Here is a 20,902-nt window from a genome sequence, read left to right on the forward strand (position 1 = left end):
CGTCTGGTAAGGACGAACGGCCCTTTTTTCCTAAACAAAAATGGCAGGTTAAACAACAGGGAAAGCAGCAGCAACAGAAACAGGGCTCTCGGCCTGCCTCTCCCGTACAGTCAAGTAGTGAACGCACTTATGATCTGCGCGATCGTGCTGCTATTAAGTCTCCTGATAGATTTCAGGTTTCTGAACAGCGCTCTCCTCGTTCTTCACAGGAAACATCGGCTACACAGTCCGGTGGCGGAGGCGGTGGCAAAGGTCGGGGTGCTCCACAACAGCGTGACCAGCCCCGACAGACTGAGGGTAAAGGCAAGCAGGACGAATTTGCACGACAAAGACCCCCGTTTCAGAAGAAGAAAGTGGCGGCTCTGACGGCAAGGTATGCCTCAGATAGTGCGGACACAGCTTCGGAACCGGACATGGGCGCTAACGCTCCTGGACAGCGCAGCGGAAATTACCATAGTCCGTCAAGCTCTGCGTCCATTTCTGGCGGTGACAGCAACTGATATATCAGTTACTGTGGAAACAGCTGACACCAGAGTGGCTCCCCCTGACAGACTTTATGAAATAGTCTTATTAATAGAGGGTGACATACAACGTACAATAAAAGGGATTTTTTGGGATAATCTGACCACCACCTATGATATCCTCCTAGCGGAGGCAGATTGGCCCCCAGCTTTCATTTTAGAGGCTCCTAGAGGGGAGGAAGTAATCCTCCCGTCCTTTGCGCACACAGTGCCTAAGGACCAGGCTGAAGTGTATGCTGAGGAGTGGGCGCTTGCGCCGGCGGTGTATCGTACTCAGGTGGGATGGGACAGATTGTCCCCCTGCCATGAGATTCCATTGCGGTCTATGCCCCAGCCTCAACCTCAATATCCTATGCGTCGTGAAGCGAGACCCCACGTCGCGGCAATCCTTGAACAATTGGAATATCAGGGTGTTATTGAAACATGTGTGTCCCCTATGAATAACCCTTTATTCACTGTAACGAAGCCTGACGGCTCGTACCGTTTAGTTTTGGATTACCGGCACCTAAACTCCCATTGCCGGACCTGCGCGGTACAAAATACACATAGCTCGGCTTTGGTCGACAGTGACACCCAGTAAGAGCCAGCGTGCCTTTGATTGTATGTGTATGCCCAACCCCACCGTCATCACACCAGCCACCCATGACCAATAACGCTGTATCACTGGACATTCCCGTTTAATGTGGAAGAACGTGCCAGGTAAGCCACAACCACTCACTCATTGATCTGAGTCTGCACGCCCAATCCTATGGAAAAGTGTGCGGGAGTAGTATGTGCAAAATTCGTAACTGGATTAATCAAAATTCACCCGGAGTGTCCCGAGGGGATCAGGTAAGTTGTTCATTATTTTCTTGTATGTGAGGGAGATTGCTTTGTTGTGAATTGGTCCTAATAACAGCCGGTCTTCTAATGGGGCGTATTCTGGTATAGTTTCCCCATCTTTGATGTGACATCTAAGCGCTTGCTTCAGTTGGATATATCAATATTGCTCTGTCACTGAATGTGAGCATCCGATCCGGCCTCCATATGTCCCCCAGATTGTCTATGCCTATGCAGCTCCAGTTGTGGAATCCCTCAAGCTTCCCAACCTCGCTTAGCCCGTCACTGTGCCATAGTGGGATCTGTTGGGTTAACCTGCCCTTCCACCTGAGCGCCTTGGTGGCGGCATGCCAAGCTTGCACCACCATCTGAGTATGCGCAGGAAGCCCTCTTCCACCTTTGCTCTGGTATAGCGCCGACGGGTGTCCCTTTGGTCCCAGCGCTCGTCTATCCACTCTGTACGCAGGCTCAGTCTGCGGCGCGAAAACCCAGCCATTGATATTTAGAAGTTGGAATGCTTGGTAGTAGTCTCACATCTGGTATCGCAAGCCAGCCTTCATATACTACCCTCTGAAGCTTGTGGAGCGCTATCCGTGGTGCCCCGGTGCCCCAGAGCAGGGTTTGCAGTTCCCCATCAATGGCTCGAAAAAAGATGTCAGGGAGTATATGCGGTATGTTTTGTATCACATACAACAGGAAGGGGAGGGCCATCATTCTGAACAATACGGCTCTCCCCATAAGAGTGATGGGGAGTTGACGCCAATTGCCAATGTCTTCGCAGAGTCTTATCAACTGCACCCGAGTGTTCATGCGCAGAAACTCCTCCGAGGAGTGCGAGATCCAAATGCCCAGGTATTTAAACTTATCCTGGTGCGTCAACGCCGCACAGTCAGAGGTGAGTGGGGGATGTGCTCCAGCAAGGTTAAAAATGAGGGATTTATCCCAATTTATTTGATAGCCATAATAGGTACCAAAAATCTAGATAATGCTTATAAGCCGATGAAATGTCTGGTGGGGCTTACCTGCATAAAGTAAGATATCGTCTGTGTACAATGATATACGTTCTTCCCACTCCCGCCCACACATCTGTTCCTCTCACTATAGGGTCACCTCTGATCCATGCCGCCAATGGCTCGAGCGCCAGCGCAGCGCAAACAGGATTGGGGACGGGGCAGCCCTGACGCGTGCCCCTGTGGAGTAGGAAGGATCTAGATACCACCCCATTCACCCGAACCCGACACTAGGGTCACAATACAGGATGCGGACCCATGCCACGAAAATGGGGCCCAGTCCAAATCTAGTCAGGATATAAGGCCATTTGATGCTGTCAAACACCATGCGTGTGTCGAGCGGCAACAGCGCCATGGGCTCGTCCGTTTCGGTAGTCACAGCCTGCATTACCCCATACAATCGCCGAAGGTTAAGCCTGGTGTTACACTGTGGCATAAACCCGGTCTGGTCCGGGTGTACCAACGAGACCACCGGGACCAGTCAGTTGGCCAACACCTTTGCTAATACTTTTGTTTCAAAATTTAGAAGAGAGATGGGTCAGTAAGAGCCACAAAGCTCCTTTGGTTTATTCTGTTTCGGGATGACCACCACCGTGGCGCTTCATAGATCAGTGGGCAAGCGGCCCTCTTGTTGCGCAGCCACAAACATCTCCAACATGGGTTTCACTACTATGGTTGCCATACACTTAAAAAGTTCGGCAGGTAGCCCATCAGGGCCCGCCGCCTTCCCCGACTGGAGATCATTAATGGCCCTTCTACCTCCTCCACCGTTAAGTCTCAATCTATGTCATTCCTGTCCTCCTACGTCACCGTTGGCAAGGACAGATCCGCCAACAATTCCAGACTCGTTGAGTGACCTGGTGGATACTGATTGGTAAATCTTCTCATAATATGTCGCAAACTCCTCCGCGATGTCCGTGATGGAGCAGACAGACTCTCTTGTGCTTGTTGTGAGCTCCGCGACCCAGTCCCAGTCCCGCCTCTCCAGCCATGCAATTAACGTACTTGTTTTCTCACCGACGTCGTATAATTGCCTGTGCGTGGCCAGTGCATGATGGTGCGCCACATCTTCCCACAGATCCCTCAGCTCCTGCTTAAGGCAGAGTCGCAGGAGCAGCTCCTGAGTATCTGGCACCTCTCCCATCTGTTCCCGCTCCAGGGCCTCTATCTCTGGCTACAGTTCATCACATTTAGAGCGACTTTGTTTTCGTTTTATACCCACCTCCGCCTGAATGTAACCCCTAATCACCACTTTATATCCTTCCCAAAGTGTACAGTGAGAGCCAACAGACCCCGTGTTCTCGTTGAAGTATTGTTGAGTGCACTTCCTGAGTTCATCCTGAAAGTCCCTATCCCGGAGGTGCCAGGGTGCAATTCGAGGGGGGAGCGTGAAGTCTCCAATAGGGCCATGAAGCAGGATCTCCACCGGGGAATGATCAGATATACCTCGCGCCATGTAATGGGCACCACGAAAGTGTCCCGCCTGGGTGCACTGTGTGAAAATATAATCTAATCGAGACCCGCTGCCGTGTGCAGGGGAGTTGTGTGTGCATTGCCTGCAGGAAGAATTATTCAGTCTCCACAAGTCTGATAAGCCCATCGCGGAAGCAAACTACCGCAGCAGCCCTGCCACATCAGCCCTGCTTTGTTTTGCAGTCCTGTCCCATTCCTGGGACATCACGTCATTCATGTCTCTGCCCAATACTAACATCCCATCTGGCATGTCCAAAAGTGCAGTGCTTAATTCTGGCAAAGTGTCTGCGTGTTACGTAGGGGGGATGTATACGGAGCACAAATTAAGATGACATCCCTCCCAAGTCCCTACGAGGGCTACAAATCTTCCGAGTGGGTCTTGCCAGACCAGACCTGGGATGAACGGAACTCTATTGTTAACCAGGATCGTCGCCCCCTAGAGCCCGTTGTAAAACCCGCGTGTGCCCGGAGAGTGTACCCACACCAATTTAGCGCCAGATAATGGTGACCGTGCAGGTGCGTCTCCTGAAGGAGAACAAGATCGGGGGCATGTCTACGTAGGTACTGAAGGACTGCAGTCCGTTTAATCTTGTCTCCCAGCCCATTACTGTTCCACGACAAGATTTTCAATGGCATCACAGATGGGCTGGCCATAATAACAGCCGGTCATCAATTTGATGCTCACATGCATTCACTGCCCACCCCAGCACCCCTGCATCCCAAGGAGAATCCCTGTTGTCTACCCATGATAGTGACTCATCAGCTGGAACATAAAAAACAGCAAACATTGTGCATATCTTATAAAAACAGTAACAAGAAGCCCTTCTAAACGCCCCCTCCCTGCAGCACTAACATGGGGCGCCTGCTCCAACCGCCCGCATACCCGGCCACCCGTCATGCTTAAGCCTGGTAAAGTTACATATATGAAAGTCCCCTCAAGATACATGCGTAGGAGTCCTCGGCCTCTCTAACCTGTTCAATAGTGTCTTACACCCCCCTGGGTAAGTTACCATTTCCTGGCTTAGGTTTACCTATTTGACCACGTAGCTCCTGGTGGGGACGGTTCCCAGCCGCACGCCAACCGTCCAACCAGTCCCATGTTTCCTCCAGGCTGTTGAAGAACCATACCTTGCCAACGGATTCGACCCTTAGCTTGGCAGGGAACATCATTGCATACTGGAGTACTTTTTCGCGCAGTGCACGTTTAACTACAAGGATACTACGATGTTGTTTTTGCACTTTCAATGTAAAGTCCAGAAAAAAATGTATTGTATTGTTTTCCAGGTGGACCGGGGTGCGCAACGTGCCGTATGTAAGATGACATCTCTGTCCTGGAAATTAAATATTCACTCTACAATGGGTCTAGGTGGCAGTTCAGGCCTCGGCCTACCACCCGGGACCTTATGCCCACGCTCGACAGAAAAGAATTGGGACAGGCCTTTGGGCTGTAAGTACTGCGTTATGAGGTCTTCGATAAACAAGTCAGCCGCCTGCCCCTCCGCTCGTTCAGGTACCCTAAGAATTCTCATGTTGTTGCGCCTGGCCCTCCCCTCATAATCGTCCAGCTGCGTTTCCATCCTACTAGCACTGACCTGAAGTTCTTTAACTTGTTTTTTAAGCATGGCGGAATCATTGATCAACTCAAGTGATGTGGCCTCCACTTCCTTAATTCTCGCATTCATATTGTGAATGTCCGCCCTGATTAGGGATATTTCGGACGATACACTGTCCATCCTGGGCTCTAAGGACGTCATTTAAGGTCAGCTCAGGCTGGTCCTCTGCCTGCTGTACTGTAGCTTGTGCGCCCTCAGGCCCCCTGTCCTTTGCGTCCACTCCCTTCTGCAGGGTGTATTTATCGAGCTCCATCTGCGTCGCCGTGGGGCCACCTTTCTCGCTCGCCATTGCGCCACCAGTGTATGCCGGGGCCCCTGGGTCCAGCAGGCTACTCACCACCGCCTACTTCAGGACAAATGCCCTGTCCTGCCTGTTTGATTTCGCCCGTCACACCCTGTCTTGTACCCAAGCCAATTGTTGGCGCACCTTCCTTCAATCTGGGGGGTGGGGTTCCAGGGCCCACTCTCAATCAGTAGAAGTCTTTGCGGGGCTATCCCAGAGTCCCCACCACGTCCAAGGCAGCGTTCACCAATTATGTCTCCTGCTCATCAGTGCTCCTTTGGGTGTCTCCTGATCCTGCAGCTTTCAGGCGCTAAGGGAGTGCTTTGCGATCGCTGGCCAAATGCCCCGGTTCCGCACCGTTGGCCCCACTATTTGCACTGGTGCAGTATATGCCTCTCACCGGGTATCCCTTCTTACTTTAATATTCCACAGAACACTGCCGTGCCTTCTGCTTGGGGGTGCCGGTCCACCTCACACACTTCACTGCCACGCACGGTGTTTCCCCCTGGTCGATCGCCGGCCCCCTCACTCCGTTCAGCAGTCTCCACACAGGAGTCCGAGATCAGGGCAGGGTGCGGATTTCTTCAGTCCAGAGGGCCGATGACACTGTCGGGCGGTTCAACACTCCGTCATCAGGCCCAGTCACAGTCCATTTCGTGGCCCTCCTACGCCGGTCGTCACCACTTGCACACAACAGCATTCTTGGGCCCAGCCGCCCCCGGGTCCGGCAATCTCTCAAAGCCATTCCGACTGCCACACGCCGTTAGACTATGCGCTGCTCTATGCCCACGTAGATTACCTTTTCTCACTGTCGAGGTCGTTTCTCCACACCCCGGCCGCGCGACTTAATGTAACGATATTACAGGCCAGGGGCGTATCTTCGGTTTACAGCACCCGATTAACACCGCGTTTGTTGCAGGGACAGTCCCCGTAGTTGCTGGCACTAGTAGCCTAAGGGACAGCTCTTCACATGCCGTATAAGATTATGGATATTGATCTGGCCGGGTGAGTTGTGCCTGAGCTGCGCTAGTGTGCGGCCATCTTTCTCGGCGGTTGACCACACCCTAAGGCTGTGTAGTCTTGATTTTGCTTCATGCTTCTTTCTTTAATCCATGACCACTCCCTGCCTCTTTATCTTACTCTTGCAGGTTTTTTTTCCATTTCTGATTTCTCCTTTGTCACTGTTTTTCAGTCCTTCTTTTCATGCTTCTTTTCCTCTTGAGGTGCTCTCTCTCTTGTGCTGAATCAAAGCTTGATGAGGAAAAAGAAGTACTGATCTCCAAATATGAGTGCCAGTGGGCTCCCCATGCAATCCCTGGCTCAAACTAAGCACAACATTCATCACAGAGTTTACTTAGGGTAGATGGTCTCTTTCAAGGCTACGCTAGCGTGTCTCAATGCACAAAGTTTGAAAGGGGTTCCAAAGCTCTTGCAGCAAAATTCAATTGTCCTTCATGTGTGGAAACTTTGTTGCGGAGAGTAGATAAAAGTTTCAGAGTAAAAGCACTGATGTTGAACTTATTTCACTTTATTTGCAATGTAAGAATTTTAATCAGTGGCAAAGACCAAGCAGCCAATAAAGCACCTCACAAAACAATTCTGTCATTCTACATTTATTGAGCTGCATTAGCCTTATCAACAGGTAGAATTTTCCTACTAAACTTGAATGCCTTTTGAAAAGGAAAATATTAGGCTTCCTATGGCTCCCTTTATTCCGTTTGGTGATTTTAAGGCTAAATATCTTGCCTTTTGGAATGAGTTTCAAGCTCAAAAAGAAAAGAGCTTACACATTCCTGTACAGTCCTTAATAAATAATTCTGGTGACCACAGAAGAAGATAATTGGCTCCTGTATTGAAAACATTAAATATGACGACAGTCAGTTGAAGATATAAGGGGAATTCACCCTGGCAAAGAAACCTTTGATGATGGTAGGACGTCTTCGTTGATTGATTACACCATTATATCGATGGAGGATTATTACTTGGTTAGAGATTTAGTAATAGCGGATTTGGCAGGGAGTGATCAGAAACCCATTTTGTTATCTTTAGTTGGTGGGTATAATGAAAGGGACACTTGGCCAAACGCATACTGTTACCAAAGTAAGAATGATCATGGAATAATCTGGTCTGTAAATCTGAAAACTAAGGGGGAACCAATGATCCAGAAGACCCTGATGGTATATCAAAAAAATCCCCGTTGTGAGATACTGTTGGAATACGATAAATTAGTAATTAACGTTAGATGCTATGCATCCATGCCCTGAAATGTGGGTAAGAGGCCAAGGGTTAGCCTGTGAGCGGGGATAGATAAAGCTAAACATGTATAGAATAAAAAAAATTAGGGAAGTGTTTCAAAGTGGCCTCACCACCAGGAACTCTTTAACAAGAGTTTACAGGATGGAGATTAGGAAATAGATCAGGCAGATTAATTGGAAAGTGTAGGATCGGATTTGGCCAGAGGTAATCCTTGGTTTACAGGGAGGAAGTTCTAAAATCCAGTCATTAATTAGAAAAACTTTGGGTGGGATTTGTGTAGGAAACTAGGCCTTTGTTGCAGTAGTCCCCCCCACTTTTTGCCTGGTATTTGATGCAACTTTGACTGAGGTGACTGCGGTGCACTGGGTTCCTGTTAACCAGGTCTCCAGTGTCAGTGCTCTTCTCCCAGTACAAGTTAACTGGTAAATTGATACCCAACTGACCAGGTCTTTAGCCCCTAGTAAGTGGTACCCCTGGTACCTAGGGCATAGGTATTAAAGATGGCCCCCAAGAGCAGCAGCATATATTGTTCCACTCTAAGGGATCAAGCACCAAACCCATGCAGACTGCCACTGCAAGCTGCATGACAAGGTGCTCTAAAAGGGAAAACACAACATGGTACACACTCTGTGTGCCATGTCCCTTAACACTGCATGTAATACTTGTAAGTCACCCATACAGCAGGCCTTAGCACCCTAAGGCAGGGTGCACTGTTTTACATGTGAGGACATATCTAAATGAGCAGATATGCCCCTGTGCTGGACAGTACTAGTTAATTGGGAAGTCATCTTAAGGTATGTACTGGGCACTGGTCAAAACGAGTTTCCCAGCTACATAATGGCTTCACTGAAACCCACAATGATTCCAGTGATGGATTTAATAATACATGCGCCCAGAAGGTGCCTTAGAGGTGCCCTCTGAATATCTACCGACCTCTAGCGTGTTGGCTGACTGGCCTGTCCAGCCTGCCACCATAGACATGTTTTTGAACCCCTGGAGGCGAGAGCCCACACTCTCTGAGGTCAGAAATAATGCCTGCTCTGGCAGGAGGTGTTTTCACCTCCTCTAGGCAGGATGACTGGTGAGCTGCATTTCAAGGCAGGAGGCTTCACAGGCCTCCACCGCCTTTGATATGTGACCTTGGCTTCACCCAGGCAGAGTAAACTCCACCCCCTGCCCTGGGCCCCTCTGGCACTAATACAGGCAGGAATATTAGCCAATCAAGAGGCATGTTCACCCTCAGGCTAGTACCACCCCTCAGGTGGGCTACCTAAAGTGAACATGACTAGGAAAATTCCACCATCTTGGGTTTTTGTGGAATTAGGTCCTCTAAGTTAGGATTATGCTCACTCCCCACAGGAAGTGTTTATAATGAGGGTTTAGTCACCCCAAAGGTAGGTAGCCCATTCCCTACAACTGGACTCCCTATAATGCCCCTAAATACAGTATTTAGGTGGCACCCCTGATGCCAGGATCTCAGATTTTAGCAGATAAAAGGAAGGAGTGGACAAAGAGGACTGCTGACCTGAAAACAGAGGAGCACGATTAACTTGGCGCCAACCCTGCCAGTCTGCCTGCTGCTCCCGACCCTCACAGAGCAACCGACTTGTCCTGCCACCGTGCAGACTGCAAGAAACCCAAAGGGTTGCACATACTTCGCCAATCATCAGAGAAACTCCATTGGAGTAGAGGAGCTATTCCCAGGCACCAAAGAAGCAAGGTCTGGTTAACCATCCTGCTGCCTATCTGGACTATCGAAGTTGCAGCCACCTAGGAAGAGGTCACCGTACTCCTACAGGTCGGACCCATCCTCCAGTAGGAGGACGCCAGGACTGACCGGAGCCGCATAGTACCAATACCTGGGGTATTGACCTCTTGCAGCAGCCAAGGCTTGTTGTGTTCAGTCCGGACACCAATGCCGAGGAAAACCAACCTGCACGTAGAAGGACTTCAGGGACAGTGAAACCCACACTGAGAGTGGCCCAGCTGTCCTTTTTGCTCCTTCCTGCCAAATGAAAGACTAAGAGTGAGCCTCCGATTGCCGCCACCAAACACCTCAAAGTACCTCTGCACAGCTCCCCGAAGCCCGAGTCCGAGGGAGGTGAAGGTGCCCAGGGGACCCTGAGACCCACAAGAGCCGAGCCCATCCCTGGGTCTGTCCAGTCTGGACTACAGGTCGCTGCCTGCAGCCTCTTTTTGCAGGCCCCCTCCAACCGCTAGTGACTCCTGCATGAACACCCAACGCAAAAAGAAGTGGCCCAACGGTGTCCCTAAGTGGCCAAACATCTCAAAAGTAAAGCCCCCTTGTGGGTTCCCCTGGACTGGCCCCACAAACCCCCTTGCAGCCTCTTTCTAACCGGACTGATCTCCATTGAAGTGTATGGGACACCTGACGCAGTAACACACCTCTGCACCCTGCTGACCCAATGCTGCCCGATGTGACCTGTTGGTGTGGCCTTGGACCTTGCCCCCTACTCACCTTAACTCCAGGAGAAGGGACATGTAAGTTGCTGACAAGTGCCCGAATGCAATACATGTTTTTCCTCCATAGGATAACATTAGCGCTCCAGAATTGCACTGTCAACTTTTGAAACGTATAAAAAATCATAACTCGAAAAGTACTTACCGGATTCCAAGGATCTTGGTATCTAAATTCATATAAAAATAAGTGTTATTTGTATAAATTGGTGTTGGATTTTTGTTTATTGAGTGTGTGTCTCATTTACTGCCTTTGTATGTGCAATAAATGCTTAGCACTACCCTCTGATAAGCATGACTGCTCACCAACACTACTACAAAAGAGAGCATTTGGGTTATCATTTGTGCCTCTGTCAGCCAACTGGGGTGTGCCTGGACTTTTTACATCACTTTGGTCCACTATGTAAAGAGCCATCTTCCTACATTGGTGGTACAGCGGTGGGAAATAAGGCTTTGCATTTGCTGTATCACTCTGTAAGTATTGTGATTCCACTAAATAATCCAGAATTGTCTTTAGTTGCCAAAAATATTTTTAAATGTTGAATTTTTTTTCCAAATTTCTAATCTGTCTATTGGGGCATTGTCCCAGTCCCCCAGTCCATGTTGTTTAGAAGTTTTAAACGTATATTAGCTAGTTAGGCTTTAAAAAGTGTTTAGAATCTTTCTAGAATGTTCTAAAAAGATCCCAACTACTTTAAAACCATGTCCGAGACAATGGGTAATAGCCAGGAGCTCTGCAAAGCATGGAACCTTGCCATGGGGCTAAAATCTACAGAGGCTCACCTGCAGAACCTGCTTGCTGAGCATTACAGCACCATGGCCAGGGAAGAAAATGCTAATTGAACAATAGATGGGGATGCCAGTGAGAGTGATGAGGAAGTCTCAAATTCACCTACTGGCAGTACTTCTGGTTGTATCCCAGATGAAGTACACGAGAAAGAGCCTGATCAAAAAGAGGTTGGGCCATGAGGCCAAGATGCTAGCTATAGAAAAATAAAGGATTGAGATGGGCATAGGGCACATTTCTGATGGCTGCAAAAACTTAAATAGGGAGAAAGAAGTAGCTTGTGACCTTAAGATCCCCAAAGTGATTATCCCTAAATATACAGAAGGTGATGATATCCCCAAATGTTTTACAGCCCTTGAGAGGGCGTGTAGCACGAGGAAACTCAGCCATAAGTATTGGACTCTCTACTTGGGAGCTGCTTTCAGGGAAGAGCAGGGATAGACTCCTGACACTTGATGAGAGAGAGGAGTCCTATGACCTCATGAAGGGAACCTTGATTGAGGGCTTTGGCTATACCACTGAGGAGTATAAAATTAAGTTCAGGGAGACTCAGAAAACCTTGAGTCAGTCCTGGGTTGATTTTGTAGCCTTTTCAGTTAAAACACCAGGTGGTTGGTTGAAGGAACGTCAGGTGCAAAATAATGGGCTTTAACATTTTCTTATGAAAGAACATCTGTTAAGTAACTGTAGTTCTGAAAAGTTGCATCAATACCTGGTAAGCCTGGGTTTGGTCTCTTTCCAGGAGTTAGGGAAGAAGGCTGACTACTAGGTACTAGGTCATAAGTAGAGGATCTAAAAATAGTATTGGAGGGGGTGAACAAATGAAAGGGGTTGCTAAGCTCCCCACCCCCCTCAGAGAAGAAGTTGGCCCACTCTAGAGACAAAGATAAGGAGTCCTCTTTAGCCCCTAAAAACCTTTCCATGAAGGTGGGCCCCAAGACACCTCGCAAAACAAAAGTGGGTACCAAGGTTAGGCCTGGGATCCTAAAAAGGCTTGCTTTGACTGTTCTAAAAACAAACCCATTACTATTCCTCCAGGGATTGCCAGTGTTACCTTTGGTGATAATTCCTCAGATGAGGACATCCTTGTATCTTTAAACTGGGAAGTGGGCCCAGAAGGTGAGTTGGTGATTCCAGAGAGAAGCAGTCACTTCCACCACCCAATGTTGAATGGAACCCCAACCACTGCCCTTAGGGATACGTGTGCCAGTCACACCATTGTGCATGAGAGGTTGGGTAACCTCAGACCAGTATATCCCATGTGAGACTAGAAGAGTAAGAGCAATCCCAGGGGAGGTCTCTGATAAGCCTATGACTTAAGTACCTCTGGAAATAGCTGGGTCCCTTAGGTGGAGAAAGGTGGTAGTGAGCACACACCGCCACCTTGATTGTTTTCTTGGAAATTACCTCCCAGAGTTTGGTCTGAGCCCAAATGTGGAACTAGTCCAGCGGCAGACCTCTCCCAAGGATTCTGGAGGTGCTGAATCTACTGTTAGTATTAGTTGGCCCCAGAAGAAAAGAAGAAGGAGAAAGTGTAGGAAAGGGGAGCAACTTTTACCCAAAGTTCCAGTGAGCCAGGGAGATCCTGCGCCAGCATTTGTGAATGCAATAAATGCTTAGCACTACCCTCTAATAAGCCCGACTGCTCGCCCACTCTACCACAAAAGAGAACATTTGGGTTATCATATGTGCCTCTGTCAGCCAACTGGGGTTTGCCTGGACTCTTTACAGTGTACCTCCTTTGGGCCACTATATAAAGAGTCAGCTTCCTAAAATTAGGCAAAACTAGAAGCTTCGCCCGTGAATGAGGAGCTATGGGTGAATTATAGATTTGACCTGTATTGTTCCAGAGAACTCAAATACAACAAGGAATATGAGGACTTCCAAAAGGGCTGTTTATTGCACAGTGAAAGAATCCGTTACCATACCCTAATTCCCTCTATTAGGGAGATAGAAACAACCATAAGGAATCGAGAGCTCACGTTCTCAAGGCCCAGATGACCTGTCAGTAGACATATTAAAACTTGAGACCGAATTATGGGCCCATGTCCTATCACCTGTGATGGCTGCAGTAGTCCAAGGAAATAAACCTCCTGAGTCTTGGAAGGGAAGTATACGTGTCCCTATTTACAAAAAGGGATCACAAACTGACCCACAAAACTATAGGATAATAACTTTGCTTGACATCCCGAGTAAAATTTGTGCTAAGCATCTCTTAATAGCCCTTGAAGAGTAGGTTGTAATGGAGACGATCCTGTCTAAAGTCCAATTAGGATTTAGGCAAGGTCACTCAAAAGTGGAAGGGTGCTTTGCACTAAAGTTGCTGGTTAAAGAATAGATCTTTAACAGAAATCAGCCAATTTATGTGGCGTTCATAGATTTATCAATGGCTTTTGATACGATCAACTGGGGATTCTTATGGAAAAAATTGTTTAACTTGAACATTCCACTTGGATTACTGAGTTTGGACCCATGTCAAATTGAGAAGTAATGGATTCTTTAAGAAAATCGACACGCTCAATGGTCTTAGGCAAGGATGCATACTTGCCCCACTCCTTTTTTCTCACATTGCAAATGTCCTGATTATACTTAGTCTTGTTTGTATGCACCCACCAAGATTGGAAGGCAAGTTAATTCCAGCTATATTTTATGCAGGTAATACCATTTTAATGGATCGTACTCCCATGGGTCTCTAAAGACAATAAGCTGCTTTCTCGCAATATTGTTAAGCCAATGACTTGAATATAAATATTACTAAAACACAAGTAATGATATTTTCGAAGTTTAGGAAAAAGCTAAATAATCTGAATTGGTGACCTAATGCAGAGAAATTGGAGACAGCAAATAAATATAGATACCTGGGCAACCTTTATAAAGAAAATCTACATTTTAAACCACATATACATATTCAGGAACAGAGGGCAAATGATATAGCGGTCTCCTTAACAAAATTAGGACATAGCCTGGGGGCACAAGTCTATTGAAGTGTTTAAGTAGGCCTACAACCTAAAAAATTTAAATATATTGCTCTAGGACTGCAAGATTTTCATTGAGTCCAACATAACTTGACTGCAGACAATAAAAATGAATATCTGGAAAGAATGGTTTGGACTTCCAAAAGGCACAGTAAACAGTGTGCCAAGATTAGAGCTGGGACTGTTGAACATTAAACTAAAATACTGACAAAGAATCATGAATTATTGGTTGAGTTTAAAGATATCACCAGATTGTACATTTAGGCAGTTGATAAAACGTCACTTATTGGCTCAAAGGGCTAATGAATCCATGGATAACATTTGGAAAGTTTTCAAGCTACCCCCAAAAGATACTTTAGATGGGACCTTAGTGGCTGCAAGAAAAAGACTGATAAAACTCTGTTAAAAACCTTTCCTTGAAAAGAGATATGGATAATTGTAGAAATAGAAGCCAGCTGTTTCATCTGTTGTGTATGGATTAAAAGGGTGCTCTACAAAAGTACGTAAAAGATATAAAAGCTGCTAACATATGAAGATGGAAGCTGAAGCTACAATTAGGTCATGTATCTACATTTATTAAATAGAATTTATAGGAAAGTAGGATCTGCTTTTATGGTTACCCCCACGTTTTGCTTGATATAATGCGGTTTCTTACTAGTCTGGCTGGGATCCTGCTAATCAGGACCCCAGTCGCTGTGCTTTCTCCCCTAAATTGGTTTGGTAAGTCTATGTCTATGCAACGTTTCTTATTGAGTGCATATATCACCCAAGGGTCACATAGCGCTTTGCCAAGACTCAGGAACAGACAGAAGAAGATGTTTTGGAGTTGGACAGATTAAAATAGCCAGGTTTTAAGGGACTTACGAAACTTTTTATGGTCTGTCTCTGTTCGTAGGGGCAATGGCAGGGAATTCCAGAGGGTAGGGGCTAATTTTGAAAAAGATTTGCTGTCTTACTTGACTGTTCGAACCTTTGGGATTATTAGTAGGTATTTATTTGCCTAACGAAGTAAGTACTTAGGTACATCCGAGATTGGACACTGGTGTACACTTATCATTCCCTACTATATGGTACTAAAGTACCCAGGGCATAGGTACACCAGGGGTCCCCCATGGGCTGAAGCATGCATTATGCCACCCATGGGAGACCACTCAATTTGCAACTACAGTCTTGCTATTGCAGCCTGTGTAAGCTGGTGCTAGCACCACTTACGAAAGATATAGGTTTCCCTATATCTTAGGTCATTGCACCTAAAACCTATAAGTCACCCCTAGAGCAGGCCTTTCAATCCTGAAGGCGAAGTGATTGGTTCTAAGTGTGAGGGTATCTCTGCATGAGCAGGACACCCCTACGACCTACAGAGTTTATTCTCCCAGGTTGTAAGTGAGACAGCCATATGACATATATAGTGGGGCACCACGTCATTACGCTGTGACCATCTCAAAACTGGCTGCAACTAATCCTATCATGTTTGGTATCAAACATGTTGCAGTGTGGGAGGTATGATTCCATGCACCGTAAAGCTCCTTTGGGAGGCCCCCGGTGCTCCCGGTACCAGTTTTCCAGACCCGGACAGCAAGCCAGGGCTGCTGCCGGCCAGAGACATGTTTCTGCCCTCCTGCTGCTGGGCCAAGCTCGGGCAGGAGAAGTCAGAACAATAGGTATCCTGTCACAGGGAGGTGTGACAGATAGGATTTAGTGTATTGGGGCAGGGTGGGAGCACTTGCCAGCGCCACGTAGTCTGCGTGCAGGGCACACCTGGTGCCCTCCATGCATAGTTCAGTTCAAACCATTTCAGGGAGCCGTTGGCCCCTGCTCTGGTGTGAAACTGGACAAAGGACAGGGGAATATCCTCCCCCTTGTCCAGCCCTCCTTAGGGAGGGACCCCTGGATCGTCCCAACCCTTTCCTTAGGGTATTCAAGGGCTTACAGGTGGGTGGGTCCCTAGATTCGTCGTGGGACAAGATTTCAGACACCACTTCTTCTTCGACCATCTTTGCTGGACTTTGCTCTGGGCATCAAGGCTGCAACTAGGAAGCCTCCTGCTGCTCCTGATCTAGTCACCCTGCTCGTCTGCTGCAACACTTGTGCCTGTGCACCATACATGAACCTTCCAAGGGCTGTGGGCATCCAAGACACCTGAAGGAATCTCCCTTGAAGTGAAGGAGTCACCTACCTGCATCTGCAAGCACCGCAACTAAGCTGACCGGTCTGCTGATCCTGAGCTCCCACGGACTCCGACAGGCTCAGCAACACAGGAGGTGGTTCTTCAAATCCCTTGAGGCCTGCCCTATCCTCTCACTGAGTTTGAGGCCAGTATCCCGCGTTGGAGCCGCTGGAACCAAACCCCTATGCACCGCGTCGACTTGCAGTTGCAAAGGCTTACTGGCTTCCTTCCACCAAGCTCTTCAGGCTCCAAGTAGCCCCAACCTCAAGCATCTCCAGTGACCAAGATCTTCATCCTCACCACAACGATCGTGTTCCCACATAGCACACGACCTTTATGGGGCTCCTAGTTACTTACCTCGGGTGGTTCCTTGGGTCCCCTACACTTCTTCATCTTCTGGGTACTGTCTTGACTCGAGCTGTGGTTCGCATACCACTTATTTAGTATTTAGTGGAGAAGTGTAGCTCACTGGTTAGAGGAGGCATACCCTGAAGCAGAGATCAGACCCGGGACCTGGGTTCGATTCCCGACGCGGCAGGGTCCAGAACCCAATTGTCCATGGACTCGATAATTCTCGCTTCGGTGCCCACTCTAAGCACGAGTTCACACTATGCAGCTCTGGGCAACAAGCCTGCTTAATCTCCACAACGGCCCCCCGCGGCGGGATGCCTGGCTTTCACCTTGGGGATGCCCAGTACGGGTTATCTTACAGGGAAAAACCAGGATGGGTTCCCAATGCAAGCGCCAAGATGCCCGTAGGGTGATAGCTGCGCTCTATAAGTACCTCAATCAATCAATCAATCAATATGGTTTGTTCCCCCCTGGTGACCAATGTGTAATAAGTGCTACTTACCTGTTTTTATCGTAAAGTATTTTGTACATTGTGTTTATTTCTGGGTAGGAGACACCTGTACGTGTTAGTGAGTGTCTTATATTAAATACATAATTGTATAAAAACACTGTATGGTTATTTTTCACTTACTCTATACTTATAAGATTATGTTCTGGTAAAACAAGATGCTTTACTCTCTTTCTGCCTGCTCTTCACAGCTACCACTTAGAGAGCTTTCTAAGGTTGTCTAAGACCACTAAAATCTCCATAAGGGTCATCTGGATCAGTGCAAGGTGTCCACTTACATAAGTGTACATCATATACTGAGCCAGATTCTCATAGAACTATAATAGAGTTCAGCATGGAAAGATTTTGTGTTGGAGTTTACTTGTCATTGCTCCAATCAACGTACATTATCTTAACTTCACCTATTGGCATTTTGTATTACTTTCGAACAAGAAAGTAGTCATGGTCAACTGCCCGTTTTTAGAGAGCTTCAGATATGATGCCTTTGGGACTTACTATCAACCACAATCGAATGCAGTTCGGTCAGACTATGTTACAGAGTTGATAAATTCTGGAAAAAGTGGCGAACAGTCTGAGCCAGAAAGCAGTTTACAAATATTCCCGTATCACTAAGGACGATGTTGTCAAACAAGCATGTTCATTTGTTTGCTGCACTGTCCTTTGAACAAAAAGAAGCTGAATGACACTATATGTTTGGCGAGTTCTTTAGTTCAGATGAGTGGATAACATCTGCAGAGGTGGTAAAGTTCGATTTATAACCCAAATGAATATGTATAGGCGGCTCAACCTGTTAGAAGTATGGTGCATAGGTCAAAATAAATAAGAATCTATTTAACCCCTTCGACGCGCTTGACGGAACGGTTCCGTCATGCACGTCGGTTGGGCTGTGCTTATGACGGAACCGTTCCGTCATGGCCCCGCCCGCGCACGGAATCTTCAACGTGGCGCGGAAATCCGCGCCGCGCTGAAGGGGTTAATTGTGATCTCCTGGACAACTGATAGGTTAAATATAATGTAAATATTTACACTGCAAAGGGGCACACTGCACTTTATGTAAGCTTTGACTACAATGTTAGGAGTGTTGCTCATTACGTGACCTTAGTGTTTAGTTTGGGTAAGGGCCTAGAAACTTTATTCACACTATAAATTGGTTAATTGGATGTTTAACTTAGGCTAGGAGTGTAAGAAAACACTGAACACTAGAATAATGGAATGCAGGCTGGTGTGATTTTAGTTTGTTTTTATATTATTTGTTGGGGGTTGGTGTTTTAAGCTGTTACTTTTCCAGTAACGTGCTATTGGATTGTCTCACTTGTATTTGTGCAGGTTGACCGATGGGTACAATTGTGGATAACTTTTTTAAAGATTATTTGCACATGAAACTCCTTTTAATATGTTATGATAATTGTCTACGTCATATTTATTCACCTCTTTGGCTTAAATCAAACAATACACAATACTAAACTAGACTGACTTTCTTTATCTGGTTGGTATAACAAATTACTCACACATCGTTGTGTTACTGCGCGAAGTTCCTCCACAGCCATTTTCTATGACTTTGTTTTCTTACTTTACTGGAATTCAAATGCGATGAGAGCACACCTCCTAAGAAAACAATAAGGAAAATGTACATATATATTAAAATAGGCTGAACAAGTTAAAAGAGAGATGTATAATTGAATAGCTCAAAAGCAAACATTGTTTCTTCTAATGGTGAACATGCTTTGTGCATGTGTGTGCCCAGTACAGTACTTGTATTTACTGAATTTAAATAGTATGTTTGTGCTGTCAATGCACCTGTACATTGAATTTATATGGTGATGGTGCAAAGCTCTGAACATACATTATACAAAATAGATATAAACAATGTATGTGGTAAAAGTCAAAAACAAACACAAAAATACAGCAAAGACGAGGAGTGGTCAACAGAAGTAGGGAAGCAGGACACAAACTGCAAGACCAAACATGGAAATTTATAAGACAGGACAAGTAAGATAGGGAGAGATGAACAGATTTGAAAACAATGCACATGTAGAGGAACATAAGTTAATAGGAGAGGGGCGGCTGTAGGAGAGTAGGGTCTACTTTCTATGTTCACCCCCACTTTTTGCTTTTGCTTCACTGGTTTTCGACTTCGATGTGGCTGTGGGCCTGCTAATCAGACCCACAGCCCAGCTGTTCTCTCTCTAAATTCATACTATGTACTCTAGGTACATAACCCAATTGGTAAGGATCACCTTATAGGTCCCTGTACAGTGTACCTCGGTACCCAGGGCCTAGGTGTACCCCTGGCCTACCAGGGGCTGCAGCATGTATTATGCCACCCCTGGCTGGCCTTCCATTATGACACAACTGGCTGATCACTCAGCTGGGGCAAGGTCGTGTAATCACCCCTTGCTTAGGCATAGTATTCCTATGCCTACCTTATATATAGACACATGGGTAACCTATCAGTCACTCCTATGGCAGGCCTTAACAATCCTGAAGGCAGATTGCTTGTTAACATGTGAGATGGTGCTCTAGCATGAGCTGAGCCTGTCTGCAGCTTTCGGAACCATGTCCTTATAGCTGTAAACATGTCGTGTAAGGTGTTTAACACTGTGGAATACTACCCCCACACCGATCCTGGTGGTGAGGATAGTATTCCCCCCTTCTAGAGGGAGAAGACATGTTAAAGTCATACTACCCGGTTAAAGTTAACCAGAGCCCCAGCATCACAAAATGGATGCTGCTGCCACAGACACAAGTCTGACCTCCTGCTGCTGGGAGTCCTTCCAGCGAGGGAGGCTTGGACAATAGGTTTACTGCCGTGGGAGTTGCTAGCACCACCCTAGACAGGACTTAGTGTATTGGGGCAGGGAGGGATGAATGAAATGAGGCACACAAGGTGTCCCATGCATAGTCCGGTTCAAACCGGTGCTGGGGCACTCCAGCCCCAGTCCTGGCGCGAAACTGGACAAAGGGAAGGGGGTGTAACCACCCCCCTCCCTGGTCCCACCCATAGGAGGGACCTAGCAGGTAAACCAGCCCCCCAGATTAGTATAAGAGTGGGAGCTGGGTCCTTAAGACTTTAGATTATCCTGAACCTGCATCTTGAACAGAAACTCTGGACCTTCGACATTCAACTACGGAAGAAGACTGAAGAATCTCCCTTGTGGCCAAGGAGTGACCACCCTGGGCAACCAGGCACCATCCAGCGACCGCTGCTTGCTTTGCGACTGATCCTACGAGGGACGACTGCAGAGACTGACCAGCGCCGAGACTTCCAGACACCTCTGAACCAGATCCACATCTACAGCAAAGCTGAGACCCGTGGAGGCGACGAGGGACCGGCGACTTGGGAAAAGTGGCTAGTAACTGACTAGCGCGACTTCTGAGGCTTCCTCAAGGCTGTGCTTGGGGAATTGAGAAGCCCCAATCCCGAGCACCATCTGCAAAGAAGATCAGCTAGCCACGCTTCACGTGTTCTGCGTGGGGCCCTTCTGCACCTGAGTTGCTCGAAGTGTTGTCCGGTTGCTGGCCCGTTGGCTAGTGACCCCTGTGACGACGAACCTTCAACTTTGCCTTGCTGGTCCGGCTCCTCCAGACTGGCACCCGCTCCCCTGTGAAAGGGAAGCACCCCAGACCTTCCTGGTCTGCGACAGAAGCAAGTCCTCCATCC

At 47.4% G+C, this 20,902-nt stretch overlaps 1 protein-coding gene across 1 annotated transcript in view; it reads right to left on the minus strand.

Moving 5' to 3' along the window:
• Window positions 1–20,902, minus strand: part of GLMN (glomulin, FKBP associated protein) — a 450,060-nt gene that overhangs the window by 381,011 nt on the left and 48,147 nt on the right. Inside the window, exon 3 of the mRNA XM_085602181.1 lies at window positions 18,750–18,846. Within this exon, the coding sequence (XP_085458307.1) occupies window positions 18,750–18,788 (39 nt within the window). The 5' untranslated portion in view covers window positions 18,789–18,846. The remainder of the gene's footprint in view (window positions 1–18,749; window positions 18,847–20,902) is intronic.

This window comes from Triturus cristatus, chromosome 4_2, assembly GCF_964204655.1.
Source record: "Triturus cristatus chromosome 4_2, aTriCri1.1, whole genome shotgun sequence".
Taxonomy (NCBI): domain Eukaryota; kingdom Metazoa; phylum Chordata; class Amphibia; order Caudata; family Salamandridae; genus Triturus; species Triturus cristatus.